Source organism: Poromitra crassiceps, assembly GCF_964638095.1.
Source record: "Poromitra crassiceps genome assembly, chromosome: 26".
Taxonomy (NCBI): Eukaryota; Metazoa; Chordata; class Actinopteri; order Beryciformes; family Melamphaidae; genus Poromitra; species Poromitra crassiceps.
In genome coordinates, this window is record NC_139640.1 from 16,528,522 (window position 1) to 16,540,162 (window position 11,641).

Here is an 11,641-nt window from a genome sequence, read left to right on the forward strand (position 1 = left end):
TTCCCAATGGCCAGCAGCATCTGTTATTCTGGCCTCATAATAAGCACTGAGGCGGGTGGTCAGAAAGTCAAATAATCGCAGTACATTGTATGCTTTGGTGCGATGTAGGATTTTGTCTTTCAATATCCTCATTGCAGCCTCGCTTGCCTGTATTATTATTAGTGGCCGGGCCAGCGAAGCGGCAGGGCCACTTATTGTATTTGTCCTACACAAAAGTATCAAAACAGATTTTCGATCGGTCAAAAATTGAGCCCACAGTGCATCAAAACGTTGAATTCTGCCCCCGTGTATAGCCTAATTGCCTTAATTACCTATGGCAATTAGGTTGTATTTGTGATGTCATCAGTCAGTCAAGCAATTGTGATGCCATCACTGATGTCACTCGAGCAATTGTGATACATTTGTTAGATTGAGAAAAAAAGTTAATGTAATTTTTTATTACCCTTCTGACAAATGGGTAATGTGTGTCTGTGTGTGTGTGTGTGTGTGTGTGTGTGTGTGTGTGTGTGTGTGTGTGTGTGTGTTCACGCCTTATTAGATAACCACGAGCCCATGGATGTGGACATGGACGTGGAGATCCCCGCCAGTAAAGCCACGGTGCTCAGAGGCCACGAGTCCGAAGTGTTCATCTGTGCCTGGAACCCTGTGAGCGACCTGCTGGCCTCAGGGTGAGTCTCTGCATCCTAACTCATCATCATTATTCCACCCCTGTGTGAACTCACTACATTGACATGTGCACGAATTGAATTAGCTCAAGCTTGGAGGCTCTGCTTGAAATTTACGCACGCCGGTTGAATTACGCGATACTTTATGTCCGCATTGGTTTCATGTCAAAACATGCCGTTTTGTTATTATTGATTTATCGGTTTAATAAGAACCGACCCTTGACAGCTCGTACTCCTGATGATGTATTGCGCTCCCCTGATGTGTTGGTTCTGCCTGCAGCTCTGGGGACTCCACAGCCAGGATCTGGAACCACAACGAGAACAGCCACTCCTACTCCACCCAGCTGGTGCTGCGCCACTATATCAGAGAGGGCCCGCGCAACAAAGACGTCACCTCACTAGACTGGAATGTAGGTTCCTAATCAGCCGTCCACATCTACCCTCTTCTTCTCTTACCGCGTGGCAAACAGACGGTGCGGTTCAGGAAGGTTCAATAACACACTTCCATTCTCTTTTTGTCCAAAAGAGCGACGGGACTCACCTAGCAACAGGGTCGTACGATGGATTTGCCAGGATATGGACAAAGGATGGTATGTCTTCCTTTATTGTGGCGTAGTATCGCTACCTGAGTCAGCAGCGTTTAATGCCATTGTTATTGTGAATAACAACAATAATAATTTGTTGAAGGATCCTTTCTAAAAGAAATGGATATGGTTCTTATCCATTAGGAAATCTGGAACGCACCTTGAGGCAGCACAAAGGGCCAATATTTGCACTGAAGTGGAACAAGGAGGGGAACTATATTCTCAGCGCTGGTGTTGATAAGGTATTTCATCAATTACCTTCAGCTTGGATTTGTGTCCCTGCCGTTGATGGCTGCTTTCTATCCTTGAATTCTTTCAGTATCACGATTCTTAATAATGTACGATTCCAATTTCCAGACGACAATCATTTGGGATGCGCACACAGGAGAGGCCAAGCAGCAGTTCCCCTTTCACTCAGGTAAAGACCATGTGCATCACACACACACACACACACACACACACACACACACACACACACACACACACACACACACACACACACACACACACACACACACACACACACACACACACACACACACTGTTTTCTACTCACTTAAGAGGTGTATGGTGTGCTGGTAAGCATCGTGACCTGTAATGAATGTGGGCCTGTGTGTGTCTGGATGGTCCACAGCTCCGGTGATTGATGTGGACTGGCAGAACAACAGCACCTTTGCCTCCTGCAGCATAGACATGAGCATCCATGTATGTTGCCTCGGCAGCGACCGGCCTCTCAAGACCTTCCAGGGCCACACGGTAAACCAACCTGTTCCTCTTCTGACACCTCACACTGTCCCCACCTCGTAGGCGGTCAAGCAAACGACAGAACTTACGTAACAAGTCTGTTATTTGACTCTGATGGTGTGTTTTTGTTTTGTGTTTTTCAGAACGAAGTCAATGCCATCAAGTGGCATCCCTCGGGTAAGCTTCTTGCCTCCTGTTCAGACGACAGGACCTTAAAGGTGAGACTCTTGAGTTTCAGAGAGGTAAAGCGACCACAAAGGCCAGTGGTGACGGGTGTATTTCATTCATACGTGTTCCTGCTGTTGCCTTCCTGCACAGATTTGGAGTATGGAGCAGGACTCGTGTGTCCACGACCTCCAAGGTCACAGTAAAGAGATCTACACCATCACGTGGAGCCCCACAGGCCCTGGCACTGGCAGCCCCAACTCCAACATCCTGCTCGCCAGGTGGGAAATCACACACACACACACAGACCCCTATATACACTGTCCCAAAGGGCAGTGGTTCTCAAACCTTTTCACGTCAAGGACCCATAAACTGACACAAATTAGACCACGAACCCCCATTTCATAGTTTTTTATCTGATAAGATTTTTGCTTTTAGACGTTTTATTATAGATAGTGTATGAAACCCATGATCAAAATAGTCATACATTCTGTCATTGTGTTACTCATGGATGGGATTATAGTGAAAATAAATTATCCCCCTATTTTCTGGGGACCCCCTGGAACCCCTTCAAGGAGCCCTGGGGGTCCTCGGTAACCTGACGCTGCCAGATGGACGGTATAGCTCCACATAGGTTTCACTAAACCAGTCGATCTGGGTTTGAAGTCACCAGACCCGCTGACGGAGGCGGGCACTTTGTCCAAGCTACTTGGCAGGTGATTGGATGACCCATCTGTCTATCACCGCTGGTGGGTGTTAACTTCAACCAATCAGATCGCGGAAGGTGCCTGTGGATGATCTCCGTGGTATTCATTCATTGAGTCCTCGCGGTCGTAAAGTCACCTTCGAAGCATTTAGTTAGATTATAACGAACTAGTTGTGTGGCTTAGCCTTCCCAAATGTTGAGGGTCGTTTTTTAGAATTTAATACATAGAATTGGGAACGTTACATTCAATTTCATTCACTGCCTGTCACTTCCGCGGCAGCAGCCATGTTGACGAGTGAAAAGAACTACAAAGACCATGTACCCACTACTTGCCCAGACGAGCCAGAGCCCGCCTACGGCCGCCGCTGATTGGTCGAGCCGGCATGGCTCGACCAATCATCTTAACTGCCTGTGCAGGTCCAGACCGTCACGGAGAACCAAATGCAATGTGAGTTCACGTGACGGGCGGTTTACCAGGCTAGGTCCTCGGGGCCCCTCTTTGAGAAGCACTGCCACGGGGTACCACCCAAGTTTGTTCAATTCTCCCCAATGTTCAGGTTTGTGTGCTCAGAGCAGACTGTGTGTGTGTGTGTGTGTGTGTGTGTGTGTGTGTGTGTGTGTGTGTGTCTCTCATTTGTGTGCCTGTGAAGGAGATGCCTGTCTCCTTCCTTCCGGGCGTTCAAAAGGAAACCGTGTCCCATGCAAAGTCCCACGGCTAGTAATTGTCAGTGGCCCACAGCTTGACGCGCTGACCCAGACGTGCAGCATGCATGTATTAATGTTCTAGTTCAAACGCCACAGGCATTTACAGGATTTGCTGACATCCCAACGCACGTGCATATATTTCACTCTGGATGTAAAACTGCCATCGTCCGCACAGCTTGTAAGGAACATGGTAATCTTAAAGGTCCCATTCCGTGCAAAAGCTGTTTTTACTTGTAAATGCATATATACTGCTGTCAGCCCTCCCTGTAATGAGTGGTCACAAGCTCAGAACTGCCACAGTTGGATTTGTCCCTATACAGCTTCCCCCTGCAGTCTCCTCCAAGCCACACCCCCAAACGCTTCGTTTGCCCAGACAGGGAATTGGGACGTCACCGACTTCCTCACGCATACTGCGCGGGTAACTCTCACACAAGCTACCTGCACCATTTTGTCTATAGCCACAAAATTAACACTTCTAGCTGGAGCGACGCCAACTGTACGTGATCCAGCAACTGCAGAGGTGCATTCGGTAAGTCTAGGCATTTTGAGATGTCCTCTTTAGCGTAGTACCGTTAAGTTAACGATAACTCGCAACCTAGCGTGCTGGTCCACAGACGCTAATCTGATTGGCCGCTGGGAGCCTGGGGCGGGCTCTCCCTCAGCGGCCAATGGGAACTGTTAGTTCTGAATATATTATAGAAACTGACCATTCTTGGGAAGCGACGAGATGAGGAAGTGAGAACTCCGTCACAACAAACGGGGTTGCTATATTTTCGACAAATTAATCCAGAATCATGTTTTATGGACCAGAGACACACGTTTTTAAGAGGTTACAGCTGCACGAATTGGGACCTTTAAAAGTAAATGCCACCGTTGAATGTGGGCCATGCATTTTTCATTGACTTCAATTTAGCTCCTTCCATAAAATCTCTTTGAGCTCACTTTCAATTGTTGCCAAGGACACTCGTGGCAGATTAGGCTTGCCTATTCATATCTTGGTGATGCAGATGTGTTAACGGAAGTCAGTTTTTTCTTCATTATCACTTGATTATCACATGATCACTTTTTTAATTATCACTTTCAGCAGTGTCTCCGTTTCAGGGTGACACGTGTTCACAGTGTCTCACTTTGAAAAGTTCACACATCTGATTTAATTTGTATGCTGTCAAAGTACGACTTGACGACGGCGCTTTTCGCAGCCTCTTCACCAGGCGTGTTTCCACGTGTTGCCACGCGTAACATGGTGGGATTAATATGCCGATGTGAAATTCCTTGGGGGCAAGACATTCTGATGCTAGCTAGCAAAAACACGATTGTTGCCATGATAAACTGTAGCTCCCTAAATATGTGCTTTCTGCTTTCATTGAGTTCAGTTTGAGAGTTCTGGGGGTTGATTGGTTGCATCATAAAATCCTTCCCAGTAGACGGCCAAGTTACACGTCAAAAGGACCGAGGAGAGGAAATAAGGAAATGAATGAAATAAGGAAATAAATTTAATGTGGCATTAGAGAGTACTTGCATAGTTTCACTCACTTCCTAGTTTGTGACTCTGGGAGTCACACACATTTAGGCTATTATTCTATGTGATCTCCTTTTCATAACTAATGTAAAAACTAATGCAATGTTTTTTTTTACTTCCATTTACTGAGCCTCCCCTGAAACTGTTTGGAGCCCCCCTGGTCAGGTCCGCCTCCCACTTTGAAAACCTCTGCAATATGTCAGTATAGTAATTAATCTGACATGGATATTTTAAGAATTACCTAAATGGATGATCCTTTAAATAAAAAATAAATAAATAAATGGATTAAGAATCTCTGATGCTACTGTTATATACAATGCTGTAGAAAACCGTTTAAACATGAGTTTAAACTGGCTGTCTCTCCCACACCCTGTCTCTCCTCTCCCACACCCTGTCTCTCCCACACCCTGTCTCTCCTCTCCCACACCCGTCTCTCCCACACCCTGTCTCTCCCACACTCCCGTCTCTCCCACACACCCTGTCTCTCCCACAACATGTCTCTCCCACACCATGTCTCTCCCCCACACCCGTCTCTCTCCCACACCCGTCTCTCCCACACCATGTCTCTCCCCCACACCCGTCTCTCTCCCACACCCTGTCTCTCCCACACCCTGTCTCTCTGACACCGGCAGCGCCGCTTTCGACTCGACGGTGCGCCTGTGGGATGTGCATCGGGGCGTGTGCATCCACACGCTGACCAGGCACCAGGAGCCCGTCTACACCGTAGCCTTCAGCCCCGACGGCAAGCTCCTGGCCAGCAGCTCCTTCGACAAGTGCGTCCACATCTGGAACACCGTGGTAAGTGTCCGACTAGGACTCAAGCTGTCGCAGCCAGCAGAACAGAAGATGCATGATGACTGCAGTCTCTCGGTGGAGTCGGTCATTTATCGGTTTGCTCTGTGCTTTCAGACTGGGGCGTTGGTGCACAGCTACAGGGGAACCGGAGGTATGTTTGAGGTTTGCTGGAACAGCACAGGGGACAAAGTTGGTGTGAGCGCATCAGACGGCTCGGTAAGCCATGATTTGATTTGATTTTGATTTGATTAGACAGTATGCAATACATAAGTAAGACAAAATGCTGCAGTGTCAGGGATAAAACGAAAAAGTCCAGGACTTATTTCCATCGTTGTCCCTGACATTTTGATTACTTTTCAGATTTGTAATGTTTTCTTTAATGTGCAGCTCTTTTACTTCCCGCTTCTGTTTGATCAAATAAAAAAGATTGAAAAGTCCCATGACTAGCACTTGGAGAAGAGCACAAGAAAATGATGATTCAAAATCATTAATGCTGTCATCTTTACCCTCCAGGTATGCATTCTTGATCTCCGGAAATAGCTGGTTGAGACTTTGAAGATGATCATTCAGTGGAACTGTCTGGTGAAGGAGCTACACTATGGCGATGTAACCAGAAGCGTCATGCCCATTGTAACTGAGGGGGCAATTGCCCCCTCAGATTTTTGAGAGGTAATTTTTTTTTTTTTTTTTTTTTTTTTAATAAACATAGGCTATAATATTATAGACTGTATGGTAGTTGAAACATAGTTTCAAGTTTACGTTTATGTATGTTTGTAGTTAAAACAAAAACATAAATACTGTATAGGCTACATACAGTACAACACAAAAGGCTGTTATTTACCCTTTGTCGCCACCTGGTGAGTAAATATATATAACTAAAACCATTAGAATTGACAACCGGTCCGCGACTTTTTCTCCCATGTATCTACCAGTCCTTGGCACAAAAAAGGTTGGGAACCCCTGCTCTAGAGGAAAGATTTCTACCTTCTGAAAAGGCAATACCAGCCAAAATAAACATTGTGTTACATTGCTTTGAAACATGTGGTCTCCCTTTTTTGTCAAGTCCATTGAGCCTGGGCAGTGGCAATGTACTTAGTCTGGTGATTATGGATCTTTCCAGGAGGCTGAGCAGTTTGGAAAATAGCCTTATGTGACACCAGCTGGCAGTGGCGGACTGCATAATCGGGCACGTCGGGCAAATGCCCGGTGGCCTGGCCTGGCCTGGCCTGCCAAAAAAAAATAAAAAAATAAAAATCTTTTTTTTTTTTTTTTTTTTTTGCAAGCCAGGCCAGGCCACTCACTGAAAAGCAGGCCAGGCGCCGCCTACTGGTTTACTAGTGGTTTTATTACTTTATTCAGGTTTAAAGTGGGTGCATCTCATTGTAAAATTGGACTTGGCCCAAATTGGGCTTCAAACGGCCCAAATTGGGCTTCAAACGGCCCAAATCGGGCTTCAAACAGCCCAAATCTGGCTTTAAACGACCCAAATCTGGCTTCAAACAGCCCAAATTGGGCTTCAAACGGCCCAAATTGGGCTTCAAACGGCCCAAATCGGGCTTCAAACAGCCCAAATCTGGCTTTAAACGACCCAAATCTGGCTTCAAACAGCCCAAATTGGGCTTCAAACGGCCCAAATTGAGCTTCAAACGCCCCAAATTTTCCGCAGGCGCCCTTCGGACGCCGGCACGCGTGTCGGCCCGTATCGGCCTGGCCTGCTTGGTATCTAATGCCCGGCCTGAATTATGATCCCAGTCCGCCCCTGCCAGCTGGCCTTTTGACCCTCAATTAGGCCGAGGGCATTTTTCTGATTTTTACAGATTCTGAAATGGCAGACTGTAAGCTTTCAAATGATGTGTCACACATTGTAATCTGAGAGAAATTGAAGGAGATATGCTTATTTGATTGTTCACACTCTGAAAAGCAGGAACTGAGAAAAAAGCCCTCAAAGTTTGAGAAGTTTTTCACACCTGGGACAGCCAGCCAAGGGGGAGTGAAGATTGGCTCCTCATTTACATTGACCACTCCCAACAGCTGATAACTGTCACTCTGACACACTGGGACACAGGCCACAAGTAAGACAATGATAGAATGTAATAGCCTACTGTTTAGGTGATGGGTTTCATAAACTTTCTGTAATAAAACATCTGAAAGCAAAAATCTTATCAAATGGGGTACGCGTGGTCTAATTTTGAGGTATCCATGCTTTTATCACTTCTCATCTGGATTATTGTAATTATTATTACATGTGTGCCTATTATGTTCTTTTTGGGCTCCTTGTGCAGAGAAAATTCCCTGAGGGGCAATAAAGGTTTCATTTATATAATAATAATAATAGGATATAATATGAATAAAGATTTGATAAGAGACAGGAGCTGCTGAACAAAAATAAAACACACACACACACACACCGTGGCTAGCAGGCCTCGCTAGCACGCTAAAGTTTTGTTCTCAACAAGAGATGTGTGTGTTTCCCCTCATTGATTGTTACAGTTGTTCTGAAAATAGGCGAATAATCTATGGTTTATGTCCCGCCAAAGAACTTATTGATAAGAAGCGCTGGAGAGAGTCAATTGCACACAAGAAACCCGCCATTTTGGAGACACCCATGACGATGACACCACGCAAAAGGGGACGATTTTCGGGCCAAAATGGCGGCAGCGCTGAGCTAACACTCACTTCTTTCTTTGCTTCTTTGTGTACTCTTTGTGTACTAGCTAGCAGCTAGCTATGTTAGCTTGCATGTAACATTAGCGGTTGCTTTTGGAGACACAAACCCTGGACGTTTCATTTTGAGTAATGCATGAGGTTCTCTATGGTTTACGCAAGCTCTGGGAGTATGAAGTGCTTTAAATGCGGGGATTTTGGTCACAACAAGCTTGTGGACCGCTGCCTGCTGAACTACTAGCTAGGTAGGCCACAACCAGCTAGCCACCACACAACAGCTAACGTTAACGCCAAACAAATCCGCAACTCCTCCCCACGCCAGCTCAGACTTTCCCCTAATCTCAGAAACCTTGCGGGACATGTATTGCAAATTGCAATAGTGGTTGTTTTGTATTGAAACAGTCAGCCACACTGTCTGGCGGCCATGTTTCGCCTGCTTGGGTTGTTGTAAACAGAGCTTTGCACCCCGCCCCCATGTAACACGCTGAATTCTATTGATGTGACTCATTGGCCGAAACTCGGAACAATAGAGACATTATAGCCAGTGAAACGCCGCATGCAAATGAGCTTGAGTCGCCTCAGCTAGGCGACTCAAGCCTGAAATCTTGATTTTTTAAATCGCTAAATATACCTATTTACTGATTCTAAAACGACTCAATTTTATGTGGAATGGATAGTTCAAATATTTTGTACTATTGGAAAAAAAGCAAAACCACATTTTTTCAAGAAAATACTTTGACGCTCTGCTGCACAGAACTGCCACGGCCGAATTACGGTACCTTCCGCCCGCTGGTGTCACTTATGGTTACACCTGCTCAGTCTGTTAATTTAAAATTAGATATATTCCTCTAAATCTGGCTTCCAACCCCCCAAATTTTTTGCCGCCCTCCGGGCGGCGCCAGAGTTCGCCCCCTCAGATTGTTGCCTTGCATGACGCCCCTGGATGTAACTGTCCTCATCGTCTTGGCTTGTTGCTTTAACTTCACATTCTGTGTGGTGGAGTACAGCACAGATCCTGTCAAAGCATACCTGTTGAGGGCATCATACCGACCTTTCTGGGGGGGTGGGGGTGGAACTACTGCATATTGTAACATTACCACGGTTTCCGTTTGGCACTTTCCCCTGATCAGTCTACTGAAAATTCTGCGCACATTATGACTAGAAAGTGGTCGGTCAAGCAAAAGTCCTGCTGTTGCTAAAAAAGGTTACGATTGGTCCAGTTAAGTTTAGGCCCCACATACTGTAATGCTGCCAGCTGATCAGATTTGGTCAGATCAGATGTGACTTCTGAGTGAGATGAAATGCCCCGTATGGTGGGCGGAGCTTTAACAGTGTGCAGTAGGTCTGTTTCTGCTTACTGGGGTCTAATGTAAAAACTACCTTCACTGACATGCCACCACTTTGATACTGTATGCCTTGTTTTGTTTTGTTTTGCTGGTCCCTTTCCCTTTCAGTCAAACTGTTGGAGCAATGTGAAGTGCACTTTTCCTGATGGTGGGTTCAGCAAATGTTTGGATTTTGCTGAAAGTGAAGGGCCAGGATTTTTCTTCTTCTTTTTATTTATGTCAGAATTGGACGTTGATGGATGGCTCACTGTTGTCTGACTTGTTTCTTTGTTGAGAGCCATTATTGTCTGTGTCAAGACTGAGAATTGAGCTGTGGCTGGTGTACGGCAACCATTTTAGGGCATCCTCGGCAACCATTTTAGGGCATCCTCGTCAGTCAGAGTATAGGCTATCGTTCCTCAGTCTAAAGCGTTGTCAGTTGTCATGTCTCCTATAGTAAACCGTCGAGTGTGCTCTGAAACACCTTCAGTCCTCACACGAAAACGCTGTCATTCCTCCTGCCTCACTAAAAACGTTGTCGATCCTCCTGCAGACTAGCTGTCAGACATCACTCAAACTAGCTGTCAGGCATCACTCCTCACGTCTCACACAAAAACGTTGTCGATCCTCCTGCAGACTAGTTGTCAGACATCACTCAAACTAGCTGTCAGGCATCACGCCTCACACAAAAACGTTGTCGATCGTCCTGCAGACTAGTTGTCAGACATCACTCAAACTAGCTGTCAGGCATCACTCCTCACGTCTCACACAAAAACGTTGTCGATCCTCCTGCAGACTAGTTGTCAGACATCACTCAAACTAGCTGTCAGGCATCACGCCTCACACAAAAACGTTGTCGATCGTCCTGCAGACTAGTTGTCAGACATCACTCAAACTAGCTGTCAGGCATCACTCCTCACGTCTCACACAAAAACGTTGTTGATCGTCCTGCAGACTAGTTGTCAGACATCACTCAAACTAGCTGTCAGGCATCACGCCTCACGTCTCACACAAAAACGTTGTCGATCGTCCTGCAGACTAGTTGTCAAGCATCACTCAAACTAGCTGTCAGGCATCACATGAAAACGCTGTCACTTCCGGTTGAATGCTTTTTGCCTTTCAAAATAAAAGCACGCGTTTTTTTTGATATTTACAATAGATTAAAGTAGTAATCTATGAGACCCAATAGAATTAACATAGTAACACAGAGGAACATCTAGTTTAATTGACAATAGACTATATATATATTTATATATATATATTTATATTTCTTGAAATTCTTTCAACACAAAGACCGGAAGGCTAAATTTGGACACATGTAAATTAAACATAAAAAGTTAAATGGCTTTAAGGTAGATTCCTAGGATACTTCTTTATTGAATGGGAAAGCATGTGAGAGGAACCATCTTTGGTGGCAAATGTGGAATTTAGGCATGCAGCAGAGGCCATTCTTCAGAATGCTGAATTGTCATCGTCAGTGGATGAGTGTCTGGCTGGATATCTAATACTGTTGGATAGTCTCACCACTGCCATGGAAGAAAGGGATATTGCAAGACCATCTACATTTGCAGAGGCCAATGATATATACATTCAGCTGGCTGACATACATGTAGGGCGCTAGCAGGCCAAGCACCAAGGTGTATAGGCTCATTTCCAACGCCATCGGGCCGGGTCTACTCGCTTCCCTTCCCCCCCACCCCCACTGGGCAGTAAACATGACGATCTGGGTTGAATCTATACTTTTGACAACTGATTGGTCAGAGAGATTC

The 11,641-nt window shown here is 45.7% G+C and overlaps 1 protein-coding gene across 1 annotated transcript; it reads left to right on the forward strand.

The window, feature by feature from the left end:
* Positions 1-552: 552 nt before the first annotated feature.
* On the forward strand, positions 553-6,494 carry LOC310798844 (F-box-like/WD repeat-containing protein TBL1X; the record flags this gene model as incomplete). The annotated part of the gene is made up of 11 exons (XM_083661404.1): positions 553-668; positions 946-1,075; positions 1,192-1,255; positions 1,394-1,491; positions 1,607-1,667; positions 1,884-2,005; positions 2,137-2,211; positions 2,312-2,439; positions 5,721-5,886; positions 5,998-6,099; positions 6,397-6,494. The coding sequence occupies 11 exons, from the start codon at positions 553-555 to the stop codon at positions 6,421-6,423; spliced, it is 1,089 nt and encodes a 362-aa protein (XP_083517530.1). The 3' UTR covers positions 6,424-6,494.
* Positions 6,495-11,641: the final 5,147 nt, after the last annotated feature.